The sequence below is a fragment of the Lepidochelys kempii genome, chromosome 1 (genome assembly GCF_965140265.1).
Source record: "Lepidochelys kempii isolate rLepKem1 chromosome 1, rLepKem1.hap2, whole genome shotgun sequence".
Lineage (NCBI taxonomy): Eukaryota > Metazoa > Chordata > Testudines > Cheloniidae > Lepidochelys > Lepidochelys kempii.
Genome location: NC_133256.1, coordinates 329,645,564 through 329,671,920, shown reverse-complemented (window position 1 = coordinate 329,671,920; position 26,357 = coordinate 329,645,564). Strand labels below are relative to the sequence as shown.

Sequence of the window (26,357 nt, the reverse complement as noted above, 5' to 3'; positions counted from 1 at the left end):
AGCTTTCAATAAACCATGAAAGTAACAATACTTCTGATTACAGTTAAATATTTTAAATTGTTGTTTAAAGTTAGTAATGATCCTACTATGCTCTCAAACCACCACCTTAGAATACATCTCTGTTGGGAAGACTATCATCATTGGCATCGAGAGTTGCCATTTTGTAAGCTGTTACAAGTTTGGGACAGTTTTCTCACCTTATATGTACAGTTTTTCATATCTCTGAGCTGCAGTTAACTGTATTTTGGGATATTTTTAGACCTGGTTGTGGCTTTTCAGGCAGTCAATGCTCGCAGCCCAGAGATAGTGAATACTGGTCTATCAGGAACATTCCTGCTCTACAATGAGCAGTTATAAGGCTAAATTCTCTTAGCCTTACTCATATTCATAGTTCTATTGACTCTGCTGGGACTACTCATATAAGTAAGAAGAGCAGGATTTGGCACATACTTTAAAGTGACTAAAAGTGGCACAGTGAAGTTTCATGTTTATGTTACTCAACTTTCATATCAAATTGGCTCAGTTTACAACTAAAGAACCGTCTCCCCTAACTACTAGCGGAGGACACAACTTTGATTCCAGATTAAACTGTTTCTTACTGGTGGTTCATGCATCATAAAACCAGGAATAAGATTCCATAACTGGAAGTGACTTGACTTCTCACACAAGTAGCAGAATACCTGCATATTCAGGGTAGCAAATAGTGAGGGGACTCCTTTTGATTTTTTCTTCAAAGAGATCCTTCTTGTTTAGGAAAAGAATAATAGAAGTGTCTGTAAACCATTTATTGTTGCAGATGCTGTCAAACAATTTCATGCTTTCATGCATCCGATTCTGCAATTGAAAAGAAGATATTTCAGCCTACCCTCCATTATCCTTTTCAATAGCAATGAAATCAGGAAATGTATACCTGTTTGATACAGTGAAACTCTACCAATGGAGTAATAAAATCTCCTTTAAAAGTGTTTTTGTATACTGAATCCCCGAATCCTACCCCATGATGTATAAAACGGAGAACAAGATCATCAAAGCACGATTTCCTGTAATAATTTTGGCGGCGTTCAGGTGAGTAAATTCTTTATTTTTGTTTTATTTTTCATTTACTTATGACTGTAGTTTTGAATGTCTAACAATTGCACAGTTTAGTGTCTCTTTTCCGTACATAACTGCAAATGTTATAAAGAAAAAAGAGTCCAGGGAAGACAGCGACCTTTACGTGGAAATTGATTACTGTACAAATCCTCTAAAAGAAGTTAGAAAATCAAATATGGCAGCCCTGCCTGATAGTCAACTACTCCAGTGTTACCAGGAGACCAAATGAATAGTGTTTTTCCCCAAAAGCGATTTACTCAAACATTTTCCAGTCATGCGAATAGCCTCTGCCATGCTTCTAACTGTTTATGCCAGTAGACAACTACCCACCTGGGACACAATTTGCCTAAGCTTGATTTGAAGGCTACTTCCTTACTCCTCAAATTACAGTCTACAGGAAAGTCAGCACACAGAAAGTACTTCACTTATTAAGCCAGCTAGAGAGCAACACAGACTAGGATCACTCTTGTCAGCTCCATGAATAAAGAGTGGTGCTAGTTTGTGTCTGTTTCCGCTAGGGGAGTCTGATCCTGAAAGAAGAGAAAAGAAGAGTAGCCGGAAAGAAAAACCAAAGAAACGAAGAAATAGCTAGAGAAGACCAGCAAATGCAGGGAAAATGATCAGAGAAAGAGACATATAGAAAGGAAGACTGAAGAACTGGAAACTAGGTTAAAAAAAAAAAAAAAGAAAAAGAAAAAGAAAAACACACGCAGGGAAAAGAAAGTTGTGGCTAAATAAGCCATATGGTTTTCCACTAAAAATTGTTTGAACCACCAAAATTTGTCATCGTAACCCCCTACTATGCAATTAAAAAAAAGCGTTCACCCCATTACCTAATTTAAAAATAGAACGTCTTTTGGAACATGGAAAAGAGCTACCTGTAAACAAAAGTATCTAGTAAGATTTCTTTCTAGATATTTTCTTATGCCAGTAATATTCAAAGAGATGGCATTTTCTTCACCATTTCTACTGTCCACTGGGACATTTGTAAGTGGAAATTATTTTCTTGTGAAAACAGAAGACACTTTTCATAAAGGGTTTAACTTCCTTCAAGATCATTTAGTTTCTACTTTCTCTTCTCCCTCTTCCTTCAAGATTAGTTTACTTGCCATTTCCTCATCTTCTGCTAGGACCAAATCATAATCACTGAGCGCGACACAAAAGATTATTGCTGTAACTCCCTCAAAGCAATGAATCCACTTCTTCCGTTCTGATCTCTGGCCTCCCACATCAAACATTCTGCAAAACAGAAAAATAAGGTAGTGTTGAAATTCCAGCCTTCTGAATACTATACAAAAATTTGGGAGCAGACTGTACTAGTCTGATCACACAATTTTATGGCAAAAGAGTATTCAAGTTTTAGAGTAACACCCTAGTGTTGAAAATTAATTTTAATAAAGCCTTAAAAATCTCTTCAATACAATAATTTGCATTACTTCCTAGCAAAAATTACTTTGAAACTAAAGCAAATAAAATGCCCTGCAGAAGTAAATGTGATCTGTACTACACAGTTTATCTGCAACTGTTTATGGCTGCAAGATATCAAAACCCACTGCAAAATATGTACCTGGATTTAGTTTTACTACACACGTACTTGAATAAAGAGCTTTTCAACTTCTTTGGCTTATTGAAAAAAAAAATGCTAGCACTAAAAATACAATGGACCATGAAAACATTTCTTTTCTTACACAAATGCTCTGAGCTAGGGTGCAAAATCCTGTACATTCAGAAGCACAGAATAATTATGTGTTTCACTGCTTTGGGGGAAGTTTTGTAAAAACACTTGGATTAGGCTCTGAAAATTGAGTAAAAGTTACATTTCCAGTTTTTATTTTCACTGTTTCAACATTTCTAAATCAAATTTACACTGTCTATCACTCAAACTATAATTTTTCTAACTTTCAGCTTTTCAAATTCAGCCTAGAAGTTAAGTTGGGTTTTGACTGGTGTACAGACATACAGCTGGGGTTTGGTAAACACAACAGTTGCTAATGTTTAAAACAGAAAAACCCAGTTCGCTTTCCTATAGCTGATCAGGTTTATCTTTAAAGACCTCTAGTATATAAGCTGAAGTAAGCAGTTCAGTACCCAAGAGATGTTCTTCAAGATGTTTTAGTCAACATGGATCCCTCTGTTGGTGCGCATGCTCGTTATGGGTGTGAGATCTGAGTCTTTTGAATAGCACTGTCCTTTGAGGTCATGAATTGAGGCCTAGTGCCTCCTGATACCACTGTACAAGGCATAAAGGGCAAAGTGGTCACAACTCTCCCTCAGTTTTCTCACAATTCAAAGCTTGTGTTAGCTGAGGACTCCTAAAAGCAATTGAAGTTGCAGCTCAGGCTGGAGCTTGGGCTCTGAAGCCTAGTGAGTGGAGTGGACTTCAAAGCCCAAGCTGCAACTTCAAAGCGCTATCTACATAGCTATTTTTAGACCACTAGTGCAAGCCCCATTACCTAAGTCTATTGACCTAGTATGGAAGGCTCTCTACGCTGTGGGCTGTGTAAACATGCTCTAAAGCAGAGGTTCTCAACCTTTTTCTTTCCGAGGCCCACCAACATGCTATAAAAACTCCACGGCCCACCTGTCCCACAATATCTGGTTTTTTGCATATAAAAGCCAGGGCAGGAATTAGGGGGTAGCAAGCAGGGCAATTGCCTGGGGCTCCATGCCACAGGGGGCCCACAGCTACATTGCTCAGGCTTCAACTTCAGCCCTGGGTGGCAGGGCTCAGGGACTTGGGCTTCAGCCCCATGCAGTGGGGCTTTGGCTTTTTGCCCTGGGCCCCAGCGAGTCTAATGCTGGCCCTTCTTAGAGGCCCCCCTGAAACTGGCTTGTGGGCCCCTACGGGGCCCCGGTCCCGTGGTTAAGAACCACTGCTCTAAAGGTCCTGAAAGTATTCAACACTGCAATTTAAATATTTATCATCACAATTTAATCCTTACTTTGAAAATTGTCTTTGCCATGTTTGATATACATGGAGTTATTTGCACCAAAAACAAAGCTTTACAATCAAGTTTGTTGATAAATTATAAAAGACCAATCAAAAACTCCATAGAAAGAAAATTGCTTTGATGTATTTCTGCAAAACTAAAAGGTAAGGTTTTAAACAGATAGGATAAGTAATAACCAAAAAGGACCATCTTAACTTCTGAGATACAGCTTATCAAAATGGGATAAAAAACTTGCTGCTACTACTTTAGATTTATTCAGTGCTCAGAAGCATGTTAGGTACTTTACAGACAACAAAGAAATGTTGCCTTACTTCAGAGAACTTTTTTTTAAATGTAGACATGACAAAACCAGGATGGATGGAAGGATAGATAAAGCTTACGATAAGCTAGAAGTCTACAATGTTATGTGGTTATTTAAATTACTTATGTATCCTGATATATTAAAATTTGTCTCTTCAAAACTTGTCCCTGTCCATTTGCATCTGAAAAGATTCTGCTCAGAAGCGAGTTATTTTTAGTACTGATTCAACAAATCTATAAAACCGCTACTGCTTCCTTTAAAACAAAACTAAACAAAAAAAACTAAAATCCTCATGACTTTCCACACTCCTGTTTAACTACTACTGTTTAACCCTTGTGATGCTCCACCCAAAAACTCTAAATTTTATAAAAACAACAAGGAGTCTGGTGGTACCCTAAAGACTAACAGATTTATTTGGGCATAAGCTTTCGTGGGTAAAACACCACTTTTTCAGATGTATCTTATGGAGTTCTGCTTCCTTTTTAAAAAAAGGCTAATCAGGCAACCAATTAGGCACAGCCTAGCTGCATGAGACATTTACATCCAAAGTAAAGGTCAAGAAGAGGAAAAACAAGTTAAAAAAAAATCTACAAAATGTATGAATAAGTAATCTAACAAGATGTCAGAAATTTGATAGCCAGATCTTCAGCCTCCTGAGGAACAAACAGAACTGATAATTAGGGGTCAATAACTCACAATTTGTACTACTGTCACTCCCAGAGGTTTCAAATTCCCTGGCTTTGCTAATCAGTTTGCAGATCACTCTACACCTGAGGCTAGATATTCAATAGTGTGGCTTTTTAAATGTTACTGCTGGAAATGTATTTTTCACAGAGTTCGGAAGACAGAGTGGGGAGGATTCATTTCCACCTGCCACAACAGCTACATTTTTTCATGGTTGAACAAAAACAATTCAGTATACTTATAACCTTCTAAAGTATAGAAATGAAATACATTTCCAATGTAGTAAAAGTCTTAAAACTTGGATTTGTCAAATCATACCATGCATTTCCATCAATATAAATACTGAAGGTTTTTTTAAAATGTGGGAACAGACACAATGGACTAGATATTTAGAACAGAAGTGCAGCTGCTGCACAAGAATCACAATTATCCAGGAAATATATTTATGTAACGAATGCTACTTTATAGTGAATTAATACTAAGTTTGTTGCTCTTCTCATTACAAGCCATTTCATTGTACATAAAGCAAGAAAAACACTTATCTCCAGTTCCAAAACAACTTATAAGCTTTAAAGCAAACTTAAAGAACTAATCTATGATTTCTTTTTTCAAAGTTCAAAAAAATGGAAACTAAATAGAACATATTATTTTAAGAGGAAAGTCAACTTAGAAACAAAACTCCCACACTTCTGCCAACATATTGTATCTACGATTGCTTCAATTAACACCTAAGATCACATAGCAGATTTATTTATTTCATTACACTTTATTGTGTGCTTTTTACAGTAGTCTAGTGTCAAGGTTCCTCCCCCACTCTGAACTCTAGGGTACAGATGTGGGGACCTGCATGAAAAACCTCCTAAGCTTATCTTTACCAGCTTAGGTCAAAACTTCCCCAAGGTACAAAATATTCCCCCCGTTGTCCTTGGACTGGCCGCTACCACCACCAAACTAATACTGGTTACTGGGGAAGAGCTGTTTGGACGCGTCCTTCCCCCCAAAATACTTCCCAAAACCTTGCACCCCACTTCCTGGACAAGGTTTGGTAAAAAGCCTCACCAATTTGCCTAGGTGACTACAGACCCAGACCCTTGGATCTTAAGAACAATGAACAATCCTCTCAACACTTGCACCCCCCCTTTCCTGGGAAATGTTGGATAAAAAGCCTCACCAATTTGCATAGGTGACCACAGACCCAAACCCTTGGATCTGAGAACAATGAAAAAGCATTCAGTGTTTTACAAGAAGACTTTTAATAAAAAATAGAAGTAAATAGAAATAAAGAAATCCCCCCTGTAAAATCAGGATGGTAGATATCTTACAGGGTAATTAGATTCAAAAACATAGAGAACCCCTCTAGGCAAAACCTTAAGTTACAAAAAAGATACACAGACAGAAATAGTTATTCTATTCAGCACAATTCTTTTCTCAGCCATTTAAAGAAATCATAATCTAACACATACCTAGCTAGATTACTTACTAAAAGTTCTAAGGCTCCATTCCTGGTCTATCCCTGGCAGAAACCAGCATACAGACAGACACAGACCCTTTGTTTCTCTCCCTCCTCCCAGCTTTTGAAAGTATCTTATCTTGTCTCCTCATTGGTCCTTTTGGTCAGGTGCCAGCGAGGTTACCTTTAGCTTCTTAACCCTTTACAGGTGAGAGGAGCTTTCCCCTGGCCAGGAGGGATTTCAAAGGGGTTTACCCTTCCCTTTATATTTATGACATCTAGTTAGTTTGTTTCCTCTGCAGAGTCAGTTAGCTAGTCATATTTCCCCCTTGTTTGTGTGAGCCTTTAATATAGCAAGAGAGGAGAAAAACGCTTTAAAAAAAGGGTGACTGTAAAACCACAAGAGTTTACAGGCTGGAATTAGGGGCAAGGTTAGTAATCTACTTGTAAAACACATTTTAAAAATAGTTTAGATTTTAAGTTAAAATTGATCTAAGAACTCTCCCACGGATTTTAAATGAAAAGTTACAATGCTTTGGTAAGCCATCCAATGAATAAGATTTGCATGTGACCTTAGCAAAGTCACAATCATCCAGACCAATTGAAAATTGATGTTCAAGGTCTATTTCTATGTTCAGATACACGTAGAATAACTTCACTGAATTCAATGGAGGTTGCAATCATTTATCCAAGGGCAAATGTGGTCCATAATTGTTAGTGATCCTCATTTTCAAAAGATTGGCTGGCCTAGCAGGGATTAAAAAAATGTTAGTTAAGGTATTAAGTTAAAGTGCAGCTGGACTCCATTCTTTTAAAAATATTTTTTACTAACTCATCAAGAGTGAATAAGAGCCCAATTTTGGTCTTTAAAACTGTAATTCTGGATGGCTAAAGGCCTCTGATTTGACCATTTCTTTCTCCCTGCATTTATACTGGAAGGAAGCCACATATTCCTACTAAGGTATATTTGTATGTCATCAGGGAATGAAGCAGATGGAGCGGCCAAAGTGCCTATTTATTTGTATTACCATAGGAGCCTTAGCGCAGCAAAAGCAGCAGCTATTTCTTCAAAGAGCAGCAGAAGCTTCACGAGACCTAGGATTGGGAAGAGAGAAAGAGTAGGCAGGGAGAAGGGAGGGGGAAGAAAAAAAAAAGTGCATGTGGCCCTTCCCTCAATCCACCTAAAGAATATAGGAGGGAAAAGGAAAGAAGGGAAAGAGAAACCACATCAAGCACCTCAAAGCCAGGTGAGAAAACTGAAGAAGCAACTGTGTCCCCTCATAAGAAGAGATTCATTAAAACAAGAAGCAACCATTATAACCATCTAATCTGACCAAGCCAAGAATTTCATCCAGAAATTCCTCCACGTTAATACCCTGTGCTTGAGCTGAAGTATATTATTTTACAAAGACATCTAGTCCTGATTTAAGACTTCAGGTGATGGAAAAGCCACAACCCTTGATAAGCTGTTCCAATTGTTAAGTACCCAAAGTTAAAAATGTGTGGTTTATCTCCAGCCTGAATTAATCTATTTTAGGATTCTTAGGAAGCCTCTGGTCTTGTCTGCTAGAATAAATAGCCCTTTACAGGTACTAACAAGTGATCAAGTCACCTCTTAACCTTCCCTTTGAAAAATTAAATAGATTGAGCTTCCTAAATCTTTCACTGTAAGGTGAGTTTTCCAGACCTTGACTCATTTTTGCAGCTCTCTTCTGAACCCTTTCCAATTTTTCAACATCCTTTTTGAAGTGTGGACACCAGAACTGGACAGACATTCCAATAATGATTTCACCAGTGCTGTTTAGAGGTAATATTAGCTCTCTATTCCTGCTCAATGTTTCCCGGCTTATACATCCAGGTACCCACCAGGGCCCTTAAATCCTCTTCAGAATCACTGCTTTTGAGGATACAGTTTGCCAGTATGCAACAGTCTGGGTTGCAAATTCACCAAGCAATGGGAGAGGAAGCAAGGGAATAAAGCAGGGGTAGCAGACACCCCTACCCAAGAAATGGCAGTCCGGAAAGAAGTGCCAGAGAATTGCAAGGAAAAACGGCCCGAGTAAAATTCTCTGCTCCATTCATTGGTGACTGAAATTCTGCCAACAAGCCCAGCTGGTACTTCCTTCCCACTGGCACCTTTTATCTGCTGCTTCAGTGCAGGGTGCACAAAAGGCCCATTTCAGAGAAGGCAAGGGGGACACAGGTCACTTGTCTTGTCCTTCCTCCAAACAGACTAAGGCCATGTCTACACTAGAGAGCCTACAGCAGCACAAATGTATCCTTGCAGCTGTGCTGCTGTAAGATCTCCCATGTAACTGCTCTATGCCAACGGGAGAGAGCTCTCCTGTCAACATAAACAAACCACACCCAACGAGTGACAGTCTCCCACTGACAAAGCACTGTCCACATCAACACTTCTGTCGGTGCAACTTATGTCATTCAGAGGTATGCTTTTTTCACACCCCTGAGCAACATAAGTTATACCTACAAAAGTGCTAGTGTAGACGTAGCCTAAAAAGACACCAAGAGGAAAATACCAAGACTTTTACTGAGAGAGATAAGGTGGGTAAGGTAATATCTTTTATTGGACCTACTTCTGTTGGTGAAAGAGAAGCTTTAAAGCTACACAGAGCTCTTCTTCAGGTCTGGGAAAGGTAATCAGAGTATCTCAGCTAAATACAAGGTGGAACAAATTGCTAAGCAAAAAGAGCTAACACATGTTGCAAAGGATCATTCAAGTTAAGTAGGCAATTAACACCTCTGCAGTCATAAGACAAAGGAGGGTTAGTAGGTTAGACTGTTGTAATGAGATCTAAAACCAGTGTCCCTACTGAATCCATGATTTTTACTGTCTAGCAAAGTTATGAATTTAAGCTGTGAGGCTTTGCAAGAAGCCTAGTGGCAGATCTCCAGACAACAGTGGGCAGAACTGAAGATCAGGGCTGCATTTCTCAGCAATGGGTCTGCTGAAACCTTGTCTAATACATCCCATATCACTTCTACCCGCAAAGTTCAGTGCTAACTCAGAGCAGGGGGTTCCATCTTGTCATCCCTTGCCTGCCATATTCTTGTGTGAATAAGGGTGCTTCTTCCCTCAAAAAATTGGAGAGGTAGCAAGGTGGGAAAGAGTGGATGGTTCTCTCACTCCACTGTGCCACATAATCTTGTGAGAACTTGAGATCAGTCTTCTCAATCTTAGAACTTTTTTTTTTTTGTTAAACACACACACGCCCACCAGCTGCCACCTCCTATACAAACAATTCTGAAGTGTGGTTCAGGTGGTCTTTTCTCCTTACTCTCACCTCAGAGTCTCTTTGACTGCTGCTCATTGAAGTAACAGCTGCAGCATCTCCTGCCACAAAAGCTGCTGCTGCAGCTGGCTCCTGTCTAATGGGAATGTATGAACTTACATACCCAAAAAACCTTTCATGTCAAAGATATATGCTGGCCATATGTTCACACTGATCTTCACTGTTATAAGTGATAGCTGTGAACAGATTTATGATTAAAAAATTAAATTACTTGTGGAATTTCCTGTAAAGATTGCATCCTACTTAGTCACACTTCATTCTGGTGGACTCTTGAGTAGCATAAGGAATGCTCAGAATATTTTAAAATTTCTGCAACTCTGTTGGGAGTTACTCATACAAGTACCAAGAGAAGCAAGAATGTTACAGCCTTCCATTCACCAAACCCTCTAAAGTACAGTTCTATTTTAAAAGATAACTATAAGTAAATAAAGTTGCACTTACTCAACAAACCTGATCTGTGTGCACATGCATGCGCAATCATAACTGCTGAGTGACAAAAAATAAGATTTTACTACTATTTATTCCTGCTTTGTTTTGCAGAACAAGCCCAGGTCTTGGAGAGCTAACTAGAGTTTTTTCCAGCTCATGTGTCAACAACATGTGTAACCAAGATCCCTTTGCAGCGCCACCAGAGCCTCCCCATTGACTTCAAATTATGTGCTCAGTTACATTGGTGAAAGTCATTGATAGCCCCCAAATATATAAACAACTGACTGAATTATCATATTCCTTTCCTGCATGGGTGCAGAAGAGAAATTTGGGGAAGGGGGTCCAAAAGTGGCAATAATAAAGGAAGGTTACTTACCCTTAACTGGAGCTGTTTCAGATATGTGGTCGCTATGGGATTCACTGTGAGTGCCCACATGTGCCAGGGAGCAAAAAATTTTCAATAGTCTGCATTGGTCTGTGCCTGTACCCGTGCCCTTCGTCTCCTCATGCTCTCAACTGATGGCATAAGGGGCAGTGTCGACTGATTGCCTCTGTAGCGTCTACTCTACTTCAAATCAGAAGATAATGCAAACTAAGGGGAAGGAGGGAGGACATGAATACCCATAGGGACCATACATCTCAAAGAAGAAACAGTTACTAACCTTTCAGTAACTACTGTTCTTCGATATGTGTTGCTCATGTCCATTCCAATGTAGATGTACATGCGCCATGTGCAGTGTTGCTGGAAGTTTTCCCCCAGTGTTATCTGTCGGGTCAACTCTGGCGCCATCAGGGTGCGGTATATAGGCACTCAACAACATGCTGCCCCTTCAGTTTCTTCTTGCCGGCAATTCCGACAGAGGGATAGGTGGGCAGGTTTTGGAATGGACATGAGTAATACATCTCGAAGAACAACCGACACAGAAAGGTTAGTAACAGTTTTTTCTTCAAGTGCTTGCTCATGTTTATTCCCATATAGGTGATTCCCAATCAATCAATTAGGTGCTGGGATCGGAGTTTTGCTGAGACAGACTGGAGGACCACTTGACTGAAGGCTGCATCATCTCTGGATTGTTGAGTGATAGAAGAGTGCGTGATGAATGTGTGAATGTATGAGATCGCTGCCTTGCAAGCATCCAGGATTGGGACCTGTGCCACGAATACCACTGAAGCAGCTTGCGATCTTGTGGAGTATGCTGTCAAGCAAGGAGGTGGCACCTCTGCCAAGTTGTAGTGTGTGTGGATGCAGGATGTGATCCCCAGGATAGATTCAGCCGATGGCAACATGCCCCTTGCTCTAATGGGGCCCCCCCGTCTTGACAACAGCAGATTGAGGTCCCAAAACTTTAAGCAGTTCCTTGATGTGTTGATGGGGAAGCCTTTCAGAACGTTTATGATTGACATGATGACTCTGAAATGGTCTTCCAGAAGGGAGGTTCTGGCCTAGTTCAAGTTGAGAACTGCTCCTATGAATTCTATCTTCTGAACCAGCAAGAGAGTTGACCTTTTTGCATTTATCAGAAGACCCAGATCCTGGAAGGTGGACAGTATGAGTTCTGTGTGTGCTTTTACCAGGTCCCTGGACCAGCCTTTGCTCAGCCAGCCGTCCAGGTATGGGTAAACCTGCACACCTCCTCCGGAGGAAGGCCACCACGACTACCAGGCACTTCTTGAATACTCATGGGTTTTAGACAGTCCAACAAGTAACACCATGAACTGATAATCATAGTTATTTACCATGAATCGGAGGTAAGCCCTTTTTCAAGGAAACAGGAAAATGTGGAAATATGCGTCCTTCAAGTCGAGGGCAGCATACCAATCCCCTGGATCTAGAGAGTGGATGATAAAGGCCAGGGAGACCACGCGGAACTTCAGCTTCTTCATAAACTTGTTCAGGCTTCCGAGATCCCCATTGGCCTTCGGGATCAGGAAGTGATGTGAGTAAAACCCTTTGCCTCTTAATTTCATAGGAACCTCCTCCATGGCTCCTGTCCTGAGGAGCGATTGCACCTCCTGGGCCAGAAGTCTCTTGTGAGAAGGGTCCCTGAAGGTTGGGGAGGGAGGGTGGGACGGAGTGGAAAAAATTAATTGCAGGGTGTATCCCACTTCCACTGGGCAAACGGTTCACAAACATAGGGGCAAGATCCAGACTTTGGTCTGGTACGCCGTCCTCTGGTGTACCGTCAAAAGATCTGCTTAGAACCCATCAATTGTTTCCCAGGCGCAGATGTAGAGGCTGCTGAGGTGTGCGGCGTATGCCTCCTCCGGAAGCCCTTGCTCCTCCACTGGCTGATGTCCTGCCTCTGCTGGTGTTGCAGCGGGTAAAACTGGACCACAGGTTGGGACTTGTACTGTTTGCGCATTGGGGCTGAGGTGTGAAGGCCCAACAACTCTAGAGTGGCCCTTGAATTTTTTAGACAGTGAAGCCAAGTGTCTGTTTGTTTGGAAAAGAGGGAATTCCCCTCGAATGGAAGGTCCTGAATTGTTTGTTGTACCTCGTGGGGCAGTGCAGAGAACTGAAGCCAAGAGCTCCACCTCATGACCATCTGTGTGGCCATGGTTCTAGCTGCAGCATCCTAGGCCTCCTGAAGGGATGCTTTGGCCACAGTCTTACTCTCCTCTACTAGGGCCACAAATTCAGATAAGAGTTCCTTAAATGTTATCGCTGACCAGGAATTAAAATCATAGCAGCCTAGGCCCTGGTGGTTTGATATCCTAAGCTGGAGGCCCTGTCAAGAAGGCTCCTCACCACCTCATTTGCCTCTGGTGTCGATGGCAGGGCCAGGGCTGTATCCCCTCTGTGGCTCACCCTAGGCTGGTACTCCATGAGCACCAGACTTGAAGACCCCTCTCTGGGGCCAGAGTCACTGGTACCGATTGTTCTGTAGATGTTTGGAGAGTGGCCCAGCACAGGTCTCAGTCACTCCATGGCCCCCTGTCGAGTATAACTTCCTGCCCAATAAATCCAGTTTCCTGGCCTCTCGCTTTCAGCGATGGGCCTTGCTGCCCTGGTCTCTCCCATTCGTTCGCAGCAGCAACGACTAGAGATCCTGGAGGGGGATGAGTGTATAGATACTCACCCCTTGGAGGATTACAAAGTACTTTCTTTCCACATACTTTGCTGTGAGCTGGAAGGCTGCGGGGGGTTGCCACAGAGCCCTCATAGATTGCAAGATGGCTTCATTTGAGGGCAGGGCCACTCTTGCCGGTCACAACAGTGCTAATATGTCCACCAGGGCAGGAGCTGACTCTGCGATCTCTACCTGTATGTCCAGGTTCTGGGCCACATGATGCAAAAGCTCTTGGTGAGCCTTATAATCATCTTGAATGGGTGCTATGGTCATCCCTGCCACTGCCTTATCCAGGGAAGACGACAATGAGGCTTGGACTGACACCAGGTCTTGCATGTCCTCTGTTGTTGGTGAGTCCCCCACAGGGTATACTGTGCTTCAGCCACCTCGGCACCCAGAACCGAACCCCTTTCTGAAGGGAATAGCAGGGGAGCTCTCACTTTTGGGGGCACTGAGTGAGAACCTTGGAATAGTTGAACCGTCCAAGGGGTCCACATCAGCCACAGGAGTGGCATTTGCCATTGGGTCGGTGGTCATGCTGATGGGATGAGCCCTTGTGCCATGGTTGTGGAATGCCCATAGTCGACTCAATGTGTGCTCCCTCAGGAGGCGTACAATTCAGCCTCTGACTTGGAGCTAGAGGACCCACTCCTGGGTGACTATGGCAGCACGGTGCCCATCAGTGCCAGGTAGCGGTGCTGCAATGTGAGCAGTCGAGCCCTGCGAGGAGGGACGTGATGGCAGGGTGTCGCGCCATCATTGCTGGCTTGCCCAGTACTAGCACTTGTCTCTGAGGCACTGGGTCCTGCGGTGCTAGGACTGTTCCTGGTAGTCCCTGACTAGGGGGAGATGGCAGTGCTGGGAGGGCAAGAAGGCTCCTCACCACCTCACTTGAAGACCCCTCTCTGGGGCCAGAGTCACTGGTACCGATTGTTCTGTAGAGAGTGCCCCAGCACCGGTCTCAGTCGCTCCATGGCCTTAAGGCTTTGTTGAGAACGCCCCCAGTCCGACTTATTCAGCTTCTTTTTAGGTACCAGTGATGGGGAGCAGTACTGCACAGCTGGTGCTGCCTTCTTACTAGCCAGAGAGGTATGTCAGTACCAGGTAGTAGAAGGTGACAGGGAACCCATACCATGCTGAGTCCTCTTAAAGAGGTCAGGGCACTCCCAACCGAGGAAGTACTCGCTGTCAAATTGGGCTGCCCTAACCCTCCCTCTTAAGTCACGAAGAACCTCCTCCCTGGCTTCCACTCAGAGAAAGGCTTGCATCTCCTGAGCCAGAAGTTGCTCATGAGAAGGAAAGCATGGGGGAGAGGGGTGGAAATAAACAGAAGCATATAACCCCTTTCCACAGAGTTCATCACAAAGTGGTCTGTGGTGATAAGAGACCATGCCATGTTAATGAGGGGCAAGTGGCCCGAAAACTAAAGAGGGACATGATCTAATGACATGGGAATTGGTATAATGCCCAAGGAATCCCATCGAAAGATCTGTTTGGCTGGCCCCGACCTGGGCAGCCCCCGTAGGGATAATGAGGCAGATGGGGGCAGCTGCCTACATCTAAAATCCGTTTCATTTCTTTTGCAGTGACGGAGTGATGTTTCTGGAGTGACGGAACTAAGAAACAGGTGGAGTGCTGGGGCCTGAAGTGTTTCCTCAAAGACCCAGGGACTTGAGGGTGGCTGTGGAGTCTTTCAGACCATGGAGCTTTGCATTTGTTTGCTCTGAGAAGTGCCAAGTGCCTTCAAACAGAAGGTCCTGAATGGACTGCTGGACCTCCACTGGCACTCCTGAAGAGTGGAGCCAAGAACATTTGCGCATGACCACCGCAGAAGCCACAGATCTAGTCGCCAAGTCTTTTGCGTCCAGGGCAACCTGCAGGGAAGTCCTTGCTACAGACTTACACTCTTCTACCAGAGCAGAGAACTCCTGCCTGGACTCCTGGGGAATTGAGTCCTTGAATTTTAACATTGAGTCCCAGACGTTAAAGTCACACCTCCCCAGCAACACCTGCTGGTTGGAACTGCGGAGCTGCAGACCCTATAGAATAAACACCTTTGTCCTGAAAAGGTCTAGTCTCTGAGTCTTTCACTTTGGGGGTTGTTGCTTGTTGCCCTTGTCTCTCTCTCTCGTTGGCCGCCGAGACCACCAGAGGCCTCAGAGAGGAATGGGAGTACAAATAATCATACCCTGGAGCGGGAACAAAATACTTCTTTTCAGCTCTGAGGTGGGAGGCAGGGAGGATGGGGTTTGCCACGGGGCTTTAAAACCGTCTCTGATGGCCTCACTGAAAGAAAGAGCCTCCTTCGATGGGGCTGCTGCGCTCAAAATATCAGCCAGGTTGTGGGAGGACCTCTAGCTATCTGCACTTTCAGTGCAAGATCCAAGGCCACTCTTTTCAACAGCTCCTGGTGAGCTTTGAAGTCATCGTGGGGAGGTGACACGCTCACCCGACACTACCTCATCCAGGGAGGATGATGAGGACGCCTGCACTGGCAGGTGGTCCTCCTCTTCTCCTTCTGCACCGATCCAATCCTGAGGGTCTAGGTTCTGAGGATCGGTACTAAACTTGGTATCAGAGTCCAGATTGGGTGTTTCTCGATGGGATGGAAATGCTTTCTCTCTCAGACCACCGAGCATGAGCGCCTGGAATCAGGGGAAAATCCCCTGGGTTCGAAAATGGCCATTGCATCTGCATAGGCCAGTGCCCACTGTGCCAAGGACTTCGGGGTAGCCCTACATCTGGATCCACAACCTGATAAGCTGACTGGGGTGGTACTGGGAACAGTTCCTTGGCTGGGAATACAATTCCACTCTGAGTCAAATGACTAGCCTTCCTTCAGGGCCCACAGAGGGGCAGTACTATTTGGTGCCTGGGAACGGTGCTGAGGCGAGGAGACCTGCGCTGATACCAGCAGGGACGGTTTCCCTCTTGATGGTACCAAACGGGAGCTTGGGGCAACTTGCTGCCTTCTGCTCACTGGCACCAACGTCGCCAATTCTTGTACTGCCAGCGACAGTGGTACCGAAAGTACCAACAAGTCCCTGGCTGCAACAAATGCCTCCGGGGTTGACAGCAACACGACTCTGCTGGTGCCACAATGTCCCTCTGGTGCAGAAGGTTGATCCGGGACTGGACTCAACAGAGAGGACTGGCCAGACTTAAGTCACACTCCACTGTGCTCCCCGTGGTTGGCTCTCTTCAGAGTCGGGGAACACCCCCTCTCAGCCACCTGCTTATGTTTTTTCTTCAGCATCGGCGATGGGAAATGGTGTCGAGAGACTCCCACAGTGGGAGAAGCACTCCACACCAACACCGAAATACTCAGTGCTGAGTCGACTAGCTCGTCTCCAATGAGGGTCAGCACACCGCCTCCACCAAGATCTTTTGGCCACAGCATCACACTGGGAGCTCATGTTCAGCTGATTATCCATCACCAGCAACAAATCTTTTTCAGAGAGTCTCTGCTTTCCAGGTAAGAGTCCTCCATCCTGTAATTGAGGCCTTTATTCTGTGTTTACATTCAACCACATTAAAATGCATATTGTTTGCTTGTGCCCAGTTTACCAAATGATTCCAATTGCTCTGAGTGACGTGTCTTCTTCATTATTTAACACTCCTCCTATTTTTGTGTCATCTGCAAGCTTCATCAGTTATGAGTTTATGTTTTCTTCCAGGTCATTGATAAAAATGGTAAATAGTGTAGGAACAAGAACCGATTCCTGTAGGACCCCATTAGAGAGACCCACTCGAGGCAATTCCCCATTTACAACTACAGTTTGAGACCTATCAGTTAGCCCATTTTAAATCCATTTAATATGTGCCATGTTAATTTGACATTGCTCTAGTTTTTAAATCAAAATATAGCGCGGTACCAAATTAAACACTTCACAAAGCCTAAGCATATTACATCAACACTATTCCTTTCATCAACCAAACTTATAATCGCATCGAAAAATAAAGATCTATTTTCCATAAACCCATGTTGATTTACATACTACACAGACAGTACATGTAACTCTTCCCCGGTATCCCTTTCATGCATTTGCTTGCTGAGAGAAGTAGAAGAGATTCCAAAATGTTTAGTTGCAAAACACCTAATGCACAGAGAGATAACATCTCTTAATAAGACTTGATGCAGAAACGTCTGCTCCTTAGAAGTTTCCTGAACTCTCTTTACAAAGTCTCATTTTTTCTTCATGAAGAAAAAAAACAGATTTGCAAAATTAGTCAGTAAACAAAGCATCATGTTGCAAACTGGGATAGAAATCAGCATTTAGATGTACTATAAAAGATATTTTGGTGGTTTCACTTCACAAATAGTGAATGTTCATAGTCCGTCAGCTCTTCAACTGATTTTCAAGTAGAAGAAAAGCTGATTTTTCAATCACTAGTTCTTCAACATTACACAAAAAGGATTATTTGAAAGAAGTTTATATATGCACATTATTCATGTAAACATGTAAGTTTACATGGGAATTAAATAGGCTTTTCTGATGCTACATTTTCAATGCTAAATATGCCTCCAAGTAGTTTATGTTATTTCATTGTATTTGGTCTCTCACTATGAAAGTCATTCCCCCAAGCCCTTCCCTCCGCGTGGACACCCCATCTTCTCTGAAAATAGTTCCAAATGCCAAGAAATAAGTTGTGATAAAAGTAAGTCACAGTTGTTAACGAATATTTAAAACTTTGAATAAAACATATCACAGGGTTATGTGTACAGCTTGAATACTCACTTAAAATGAAGATCTTTGAAAGTAAAATGAGTTTCCACTATTCCTGTAGTTTTCACTCTAGTCCTGAGAACATCCTGCTGAGTCGGGATGTAACTGGTTTGTGCTATCCTGTCCAGATCATTCAAGTAACTAAAGATAAAATAAACCGCTTTTAATTATTTTAAAAAAGATAAGAGATTTGCACAGATAACTTTTATAACAGATAAAATATCTAACATATCTAAAAATCCTCACAACTATTCAGCACACTCAGTTTAGCTTTCATCATAGACATACGCACGGACAGTATTCTTTGGAGTAAAACAGAGAACCTGCACACTACATTTAAGTCTTACAGGTTATTTACTTCTTTCCTGGATATCTGGCTGGTGAATCTTGCCCATATGCTCAGGGTTTAGCTGATCGCCATATTTGGGGTTTGGAAGGAATTTTCTTCCAGGGCAGATTGGAAGAGGCCCTGGAGGTTTTTCGCCTTCCTCTGTAGCATGGGGCACGGGTCACTTGCTGGAGGATTCTCTGCTCCTTGAAGTCTTTAAACCATGGTTTGCGGACTTCAATAGCTCAGACATAGGTGAGAGGTTTATCGCAGGAGTAGGTGGGTGAGATTCTGTGGCCTGCGTTGTGCAGGAGGTCAGACTAGATGATCATGATGGTCCCTTCTGACCTTAATATCTATGAATCTATGAATTTACAAGTTTAAAAATAGAATTTTAAAAAAGTTTGGCAAGCCTTTGCTAGTTAAAAAAACGCATACTGGAAAATATTATTCTAGAAAGAAGAAAATTTAAGCAATTCATTCCATCTTAAATAATTCTTCCTTCTAAGTCTCAGAACGCATATGTGGTTTTCTTCCAATTGGTGCAAGCAATTATAAAGTAGGAAAACATGTAAATAGATAATACATTTCATTATCTTTACACCTGTCTACAGAATTAAAATATTTTAATATGCTGTCCCTTAATGGGAAATAATAAATGTGTGAAGAATGTTCCAGCCAAAATACTGAATCAACAGATGTTCATGTGACTTAATGCTCTGTGATTCTGTTTATTGACTAGGTGGCTAGTTTGGCGCACTGTACCACAGTAACTTTCTTTCTAGTCAGATAGTCTTGAAAATAAAGCCTTGTGTTTTACTTTGTGAAATTCTTGAGATGCATGCCATCAATTCAGTGCTTTTAATATAGTACATATGGGATTTTTATTCACATTCACTTTGAAAAGGAACAGAAAAAAGGAACGGCTGCCTATATGATCAGAAATTATCAACTTCAGGGATATAATTAGGGGTGTTAAGTAAACTGTGCTGTCATTATGAAATTGCAGGAAAGAGAAGAGGAAGTTACTTACCTGTAACTGGAGGTTCTTCGAGATGTGTGCTCCCTATATGTATTCCACTGAGGGTTATGTACATGCGCCAGAGCTTTTCAAAGTAATATTGCTTGGTGGTCCGCACAGGCACCTTTGTATTGCCTTGTGGTTTCGCTCGATTGTGTTCCACTGAGGGTGATTGACAAGAGGGTGCAAGGAAGATGGTGGAACCATAGAACAGAGGTCCACTGCACCGAATGAGGCATCTGGCACCAAATGCACATACTAGAGCATAGTGAGAGGAAAAGGTGTGTACTGAACTCCACGTGGCTGCTACATATACCTGCAAGGGATCTATCATACATCATGGCTGTGGTTGATGCCTGTGCTCTCGTGGAATGGGCTTGTATGCCATCTGGTGGGGAGTTCCCTGACAATTGATAGCAACAGTTAATGCACCCTGAGACCCACAGAGATTTTCTGGGTGGAAATGGCATGTCGTCCTTTAATTCTCTCAGCTATGTAGACAAATGGGAATGGCTTCATCCTTTGTAGGTAAAAGGCCAGGGCCCTACACACATGGAGGGAATGAAGTCACTGTTGCTCATTAGAGGCATGTGGTTTTGGAAAGGGGGTAGGCGGAGTTTGGGTTGGTTGAGATGGAATTGGGAAACCACTTTTGGCAGAAACTTGGGATGCAGTCACAGTGAGACCTTGTCCTTATCTAATGTGGTGAAAGCAGGGTTTGCCAGCACGGCTCCCAGTTCACCAACCCTCCTCGCTGAGGTAATGCCAACAAGGAACATGACCTTTGTGGAGAGGAGAGAGAAAGAGAGCGAGGGCAGGAGGCCAGCGGTTCAAAGGAGAGTTCATTAAAGAGGTAAAGACTAGGTTGAGATCCAATCAGGGAGTGATAGGCTGAATTAGCAGATATTTACATAAAAGGCCCTTCCAGAATCGCACGGTCTAGGGGTGGGTAAAAATCAAATACCCTTCTACTGGAGGGTGGAAAGCACTAATGGTGACTGCATGCACTCTGACAGAGCTGAGATCGAGTCCTGAGGTTTTCAGGTAGAGGAAATAGTCAAAGCATAGGGATGTCCACAGCTTTGGGGGTAAGATCTTGCTGTTGGGCCCTGGAGGTGAAGCATGTCCATTTGGCCTAGCAGGATTGCCTTGTGGAGTCCTTCTGGCTATTGGAGAAGAGGTCTTGCACTGCCAATGAGCATTCTTGTGCTAATGGAGGTGTCCATTCAAAATCTATGCTGTCAAGTGTAGCTTCCGTGGATCTGGATGCCTGAGTCTGCCATTGTGTTGCCAGCAGTTCAGGAAATGTCTGGAGTTGGAGTGGAGGTTGTTTCGACATGTGGAGAAAAAGAAGGAACCAGAACTGACGACACCAGAATGGAGAGATCAGAATGGCTGTCCTGCTGGAGTTTATGGAGGACGCGGGGGAGGGAGGGGTCATAGTTTGTCCGGTCTGATCAGTCGACGACCGTAGCGTTGCTCAGTGAGCGAGCACAGGGTCCTTTCCTAGAGGAATACTGGGTGCACTTGGTGTTGGTGTGTTATGCAAAAAGATCTCTGATTTGTGTGCCCCAGCGACCAAGGTTGTCTGTGATTATCGTTTTGTGCAACTCCCATTTGTGGTCGGTTGCAAAGGTCTTGCTGAGAGAATCTATGATCGCATTCTGGGTACCAGGCAGGTAGGCTGCTGACAAAAGGATATGATGTGCAATGCACCATTCCCAGAGGAATTGCCTTCATACACAGCGCTGGGGACCTTGTGCCACTTTGTTTATGTAGTATACTGTTGTGGTGTTGTCTGACATGACGAGGATGTGGCAATAACAGATAACTGGTAAGAACACGTGACATGCTTTGTGTACTGCTCAAAGTTTGAGTATGTTTATGTACATTCTGGACTCTCGCATGGATCCAGGTGCCTTGTGATCTCCAATGTAAGTGCCCCAGCCCAGCGGTTCTCAACCAGGGATACACGTACCTCTGGGGGTATGCAGAGGTCTTACAGGGGGTACATCAACTCCTCTAGGTATTTGCCTATTTTTACAACAGGCTACATAGAAAGCACTAGCGAAGTCAGTACAAACTAAAATTTCATACAATGACTTGTTTATACTGCTCTATATACAAAACACTGAAATGTAAGTACAATATTTATATTCCAGTAGATTTATTTTATAATTATATGGTAAAAATGAGAAAGTAAGCAATTTTTCAGTAACAGTGTGCTGCCACACTTGTATTTTTATGTCTGACTTTGCAAGCAAGTAGTTTTTAAGTGAGGTGAAACCTGGGGTACATAAGACAAATCAGACTCCTGAAAAGGATACAGTAGTCTGGAAAGGTTGAGACACTCTACCCCAGCCTGTGAGCAACGCGCCCATTATGAATATCACAGTTGGCAAGGATGGGAGGAAGGCATCCCGGAGCAGACTTGTAGCGAGTCTGTCCACCACCGAAGAGAAGAGATGACATTGGGTGGAACATTAAATAGGGTGTGCATAGATTGGTGCATAGGAGAATAGATTCTTTGCAGCCATAGCTGTAGACAGTGAAGATGCAGGCGGGTGAAGGGTGTGATGTATGTGCACACCGCCATGTGCCCTAGAATGGAAAGGCAGGTCTTGGCAGAGACCAGGCCGTTGAAGGTTATCAGGACTATTTGGTTCAGTAGGCTCTGGAATCTGTCCTGTGGTATATAAGCTCGTGCAGAGATCACATCAATGTGAGATCCTACGAATTGCAGGGACTAAGGGTGGCACAAAGTTGATTTTTCGACGTTGATGCTCTCTCTTAGGGAGGAGAGAAGTAGAAGAAGCTGGGACATCAATGCTTGAGCTTCCTCTTTGGACCACACTGCCAAAAGACAGTTATCCAGGTTGGGGAAGACAAGGATTCCCTGACATCATAGGTGAGAAGCTACAACAGAGAAAACCTTTGTAAAAACTTGTGGGGCAGCAGCAAATCTGCATGGGTCCCTGTATTGGAAGTGTCGATGCCCCACTTTGAACCTTAGGAACCTTCTGTAGGTCATATGTATGTTGAGAGCCACATGCCTTTTTCCAGCGAGGGAATGATGGCCACAAGTGTGACCATATGGAATTTCGACTTGCAAATCGAATGGTCTCCATCCCGCTATCTTCTTAGTTACCAGGAAATAGTTGGAATAGAACCCTGTGCCACAAAAGGCTGCCGAGACTGGCTCTCCTGCTCCTCTCTGCAGGAGGAAGTCCATCTGTAGGGTAAGAATACTGTCATGAAAGGGATCTCTGGGGCGGGAGGGGGATGTGGAGGAGGCCTCATCATAAACTCTGTGCTGTAGTCATGTCGAATGATGTCCAAGACCCACTTGCCCATTGTTATATAACTCTCAAGCTGGTAGAAAGAGTTTGAGATGACCCTCGAAAGGGGTGGAGGGTAAGAGCACTGGTGTGCAGAGTGACTGATGGCTCTCCAGGCACACTAAAAGACCACTTTTGTGATGACAGTGTGTTGTGCAGAGGTCTGCATTACTGGAACAGGCAGACATGCTTGGAGTACCTTAGGGCAGTTCTGATGAGGTTCGTATGTCCACTGGTGGCAGAAGTGTGGAGTTCTATATTGTTGCGCTGATGGTGGGCGATAAAATTTTCTCTTTGGTTCCAGTGTATATATGCCCAAGGATCATAAGGTGACACTAGAGCAGTGGTGGGCCACCTGCGGCCCGTGGACTGCATACGGCCCATCAGTATAATCTGACTGCGGGCCACGAGACATTTTGCTGACATTGATTGTCCGCGGGCACGGCCCCCCACAGCTCACAGTGGCTGCAGTTCACCATTCCGAGACAATGGGAGCTGCAAGAAGCGGTGGCCCGTCCCACCAGGCCACACGTTGCCCACCACTGCCCTAGAGTCTTTTAGTCAGTGTAAGGAATCATCAGTTTTCTGATAAAAGAGGTGTGATTCATTGAAGGAAAGGTCCTCAATAGTGTTTAGCACCTCTCTAGGGAAACCTAAGGATTGTAACCAGGATTCCTTCCTCATGACAATTCCAGTCACCAATACATGCAAGGATGTGTCCGCTGAACCAACTGCAGCCTGAAGTATGGACTTGGTGACAAACTTGTCTTCCTGTACAATTGCTTGGAATCAAGTACAATCCTGATGAGGTAACTTATCTGCAAATTCCTCCATCTAGTCATAGTTTATAAAGCCATTCTTGGCCATCAGTGCCAAGTAGTTAGAGATCTGGAACTGCAGTATAGTTGAGGAGAAGACCGTTCGACCCATGAGGTCAGGTCTCTTACCCTCCCTGTCTGCCGTGATGGAGTGTGGGTATTGTTGTTTGGTCTGCTCCAATACAGCCTGTATTACCAAGAAGTTACGTGGAGGGTGTGAAAATAAAAGTTCTGGTTGGGGGTGGGGGAGAAGAGGTGTAGTACCTTTTTGCAGCTCCCTTTGGGGTTGGTGCACAAGTGTCCAGGATGTGCCACACAGTGTGTGCTGGTTGAAGAACAGCATCGATTGGTAAGACCACCCTTACCAGTACCAATGTGTGCAGAATGTCTAGTAACCAGTGCTGACAGTCCCATACCTCTTCCAGTTGAATCTCAAAGACAATGGCTATCTCCATAGGAGTTCTTGAAACTGACGATAGTCATCTGGTGGAGAGGAAGGTGTTGATGACACAGCTGCGCCTGGAGATGACAAAAGGAATCTCTTCCGATCCGCCAGTACCGTTGGAGCCGGCCTGATCGGTGCCTCATCTAACCTCATTTCTGAACCTCTGCCGGACAAGGTGGGACGGTGAAACAGGGGAGTTCTCCTGAGCCAAATGAGACTATTCTGGAGGCATATAATGGGGCCATGAGCTCCAATATGGCCAACCCGGTTGATCCTGCTGCTGTTATACTTGTGCCCAAGGAGACAGATACCAGCTTCTTGGGTAAGGCAAAGGGGTAAACTGCCATGGAGCTGTTGGAACCCTCTGGTAGTTGTGTTTTCTGAATGGAAGCAGCAGACCATGCTGAACATCCAGATTGTCAGATTCAGGAGTCGTAGTCTTGCATGAATGCCAGTGTCAATAGAACAGGATGTGTTAGAGGGGTACGGCTAGCAGGTGGTAGATGTAACGCATAAGATGGAGCCCTCTGCAGAGGTGAGTGCATCAAAACACGTGGTGACCTCGCTCCCTCCAGGGTGAACAGTTCTTGAGGGCTGAGAGTGCTTCCGAGTTTCCCCAGAGTCAATAGTATCTGGTCCATTGATGGGACCAGAACCAGTAAAAGCATCTGGGACGCCACTGACAAAAGCAGGAGGGGTATGCAAATCTGGCGCTGGGACCGGCAGATCCGGCAAGTGGTGCAGCCTTTTATCAGTCAGGTGAAACCACAAGGCAATACAAGGGCACATACGCGGACCACTGAGCAAAACCACTCTGAAAAGCTTTGGCTTAGGGCACATGTGGAATATAATAGGGACCATCACTCGAAAAGGAATGACTACTTCCCCAATAAAGCTAGTTACCTAAAATACTGAAGGCATAGAGACTTTGAGGGATCTTATTAAAAGTAGGAAAATGACCCACAAAAGTGACTTTCCAGTTCTTTTTGTCATGGATGTGCTTTCTTCAGACTTATTTGCTACCTTAAGTTCATCCTGTTTGTCCCTATTCTCGATGACTTGAAGACTCTAGAAAGTTCAAGCTGTCCTCCAGGTTCAGAGCAGATAAAAGCAGGCTGGAGATATGTACAGCAGTGTTTTTCAACAACTGATCCGTAGACCAATGCCGGTCCCCAAGATCTCCCTGACACAGTTTAGGAAGGCAGCAAGCCAGTCCCTGGTATCAAAAAGTTTGAGAAATACTGATCTATAGTATCTCAATGCACTAACAGCATCATGTTTTAGTTCATTATATATGGATTTGAATCGGTCATTTTGTTATATTTTTTAAATTTAAACCAATCATTTAGCCTGTTGTCAAGGTTCCTTCCCCACTCTGAACTCTAGGGTACAGATGTGGGGACCTGCATAAAAGACCTCCTAAGCTTATTTTTACCAGCTTAGATTAAAAACTTCCCCAAGGTATAAACTTTGCCTTGTCCTTGAAACGTATATTGCCACCACCAAGCGTGTTAAACAAAGAACAGGGAAAGAGCCCACTTGGAGACGTCTTCCCGCAAAATAAACCCCCAAGCCCTACACCCCCTTTCCTGGGGAAGGCTTGATAAAAATCCTCACCAATTTGTACAGGTGAACACAGACCCAAATCCTTGGATCTTAAGGACAATGAAAAATCAATCAGGTTCTGAAAAGAAGAATTTTTAATTAAAGAAAAGATAAAAGAATCACCTCTGTAAAATCAGGATGGTAAATACCTTACAGGGTAATCAGAGTCAAAACATAGAGAATCCCTCTAGGCAAAACCCTAAGTTACAAAGAGACACAAAAACAGGAATATACATTCCATTCAGCACAGCGTATTTTACCAGCCATTAAACAAAAGGAAATCTAACACATTTCTAGCTAGATTACTTACTAACTTAACAGAAGTTTCTAAGGCTGCATTCCTGATCTGTTCCCGGCAAAAGCATCACAGACAGACAGACAGACCGACCCTTTGTTCCCCCCTCCCGACTCCAGCTTTGAAAGTATCTTGTCTCCTCATTGGTCATTTTGGTCAGGTGCCAGCGAGGTTATCTTAGCTTCTTAACCCTTTACAGGTGAAAGGGTTCTGCCTCTGGCCAGGAGGGATTTTATAGCACTGTATACAGAAAGGTGGTTACCCTTCCCTTTATTTTTATGACACTTGTGTACTGCTCAGTGTTGGTAATTCATGCTTTAGATATGCTAAAGCCACTCTGCGCCGATCCCTTTCCTTTGTACTGAAAAAAAACTAGTAGCAGCATATTTGAAGATCAATCAGGAACAGAAGATTTATTAAACTTAGAATATGTTCAGATGATTCAGAATCATGATTTACACATCACAAGCCTATAATTACATGATCTTATT

General features: G+C 43.6%; 1 protein-coding gene across 1 annotated transcript in view; it reads right to left on the bottom strand.

Annotated features, from left to right (window-relative positions):
- Positions 1-26,357, bottom strand: part of GNAI1 (G protein subunit alpha i1) — a 69,992-nt gene that overhangs the window by 3,654 nt on the left and 39,981 nt on the right. Inside the window, exons 5-7 of the mRNA XM_073328619.1 lie at positions 18,029-18,157; positions 2,202-2,331; positions 681-834 (exon numbers count right to left, since the gene is read on the bottom strand). Coding sequence (XP_073184720.1) covers positions 681-834; positions 2,202-2,331; positions 18,029-18,157 — 413 coding nt within the window. The remainder of the gene's footprint in view (positions 1-680; positions 835-2,201; positions 2,332-18,028; positions 18,158-26,357) is intronic.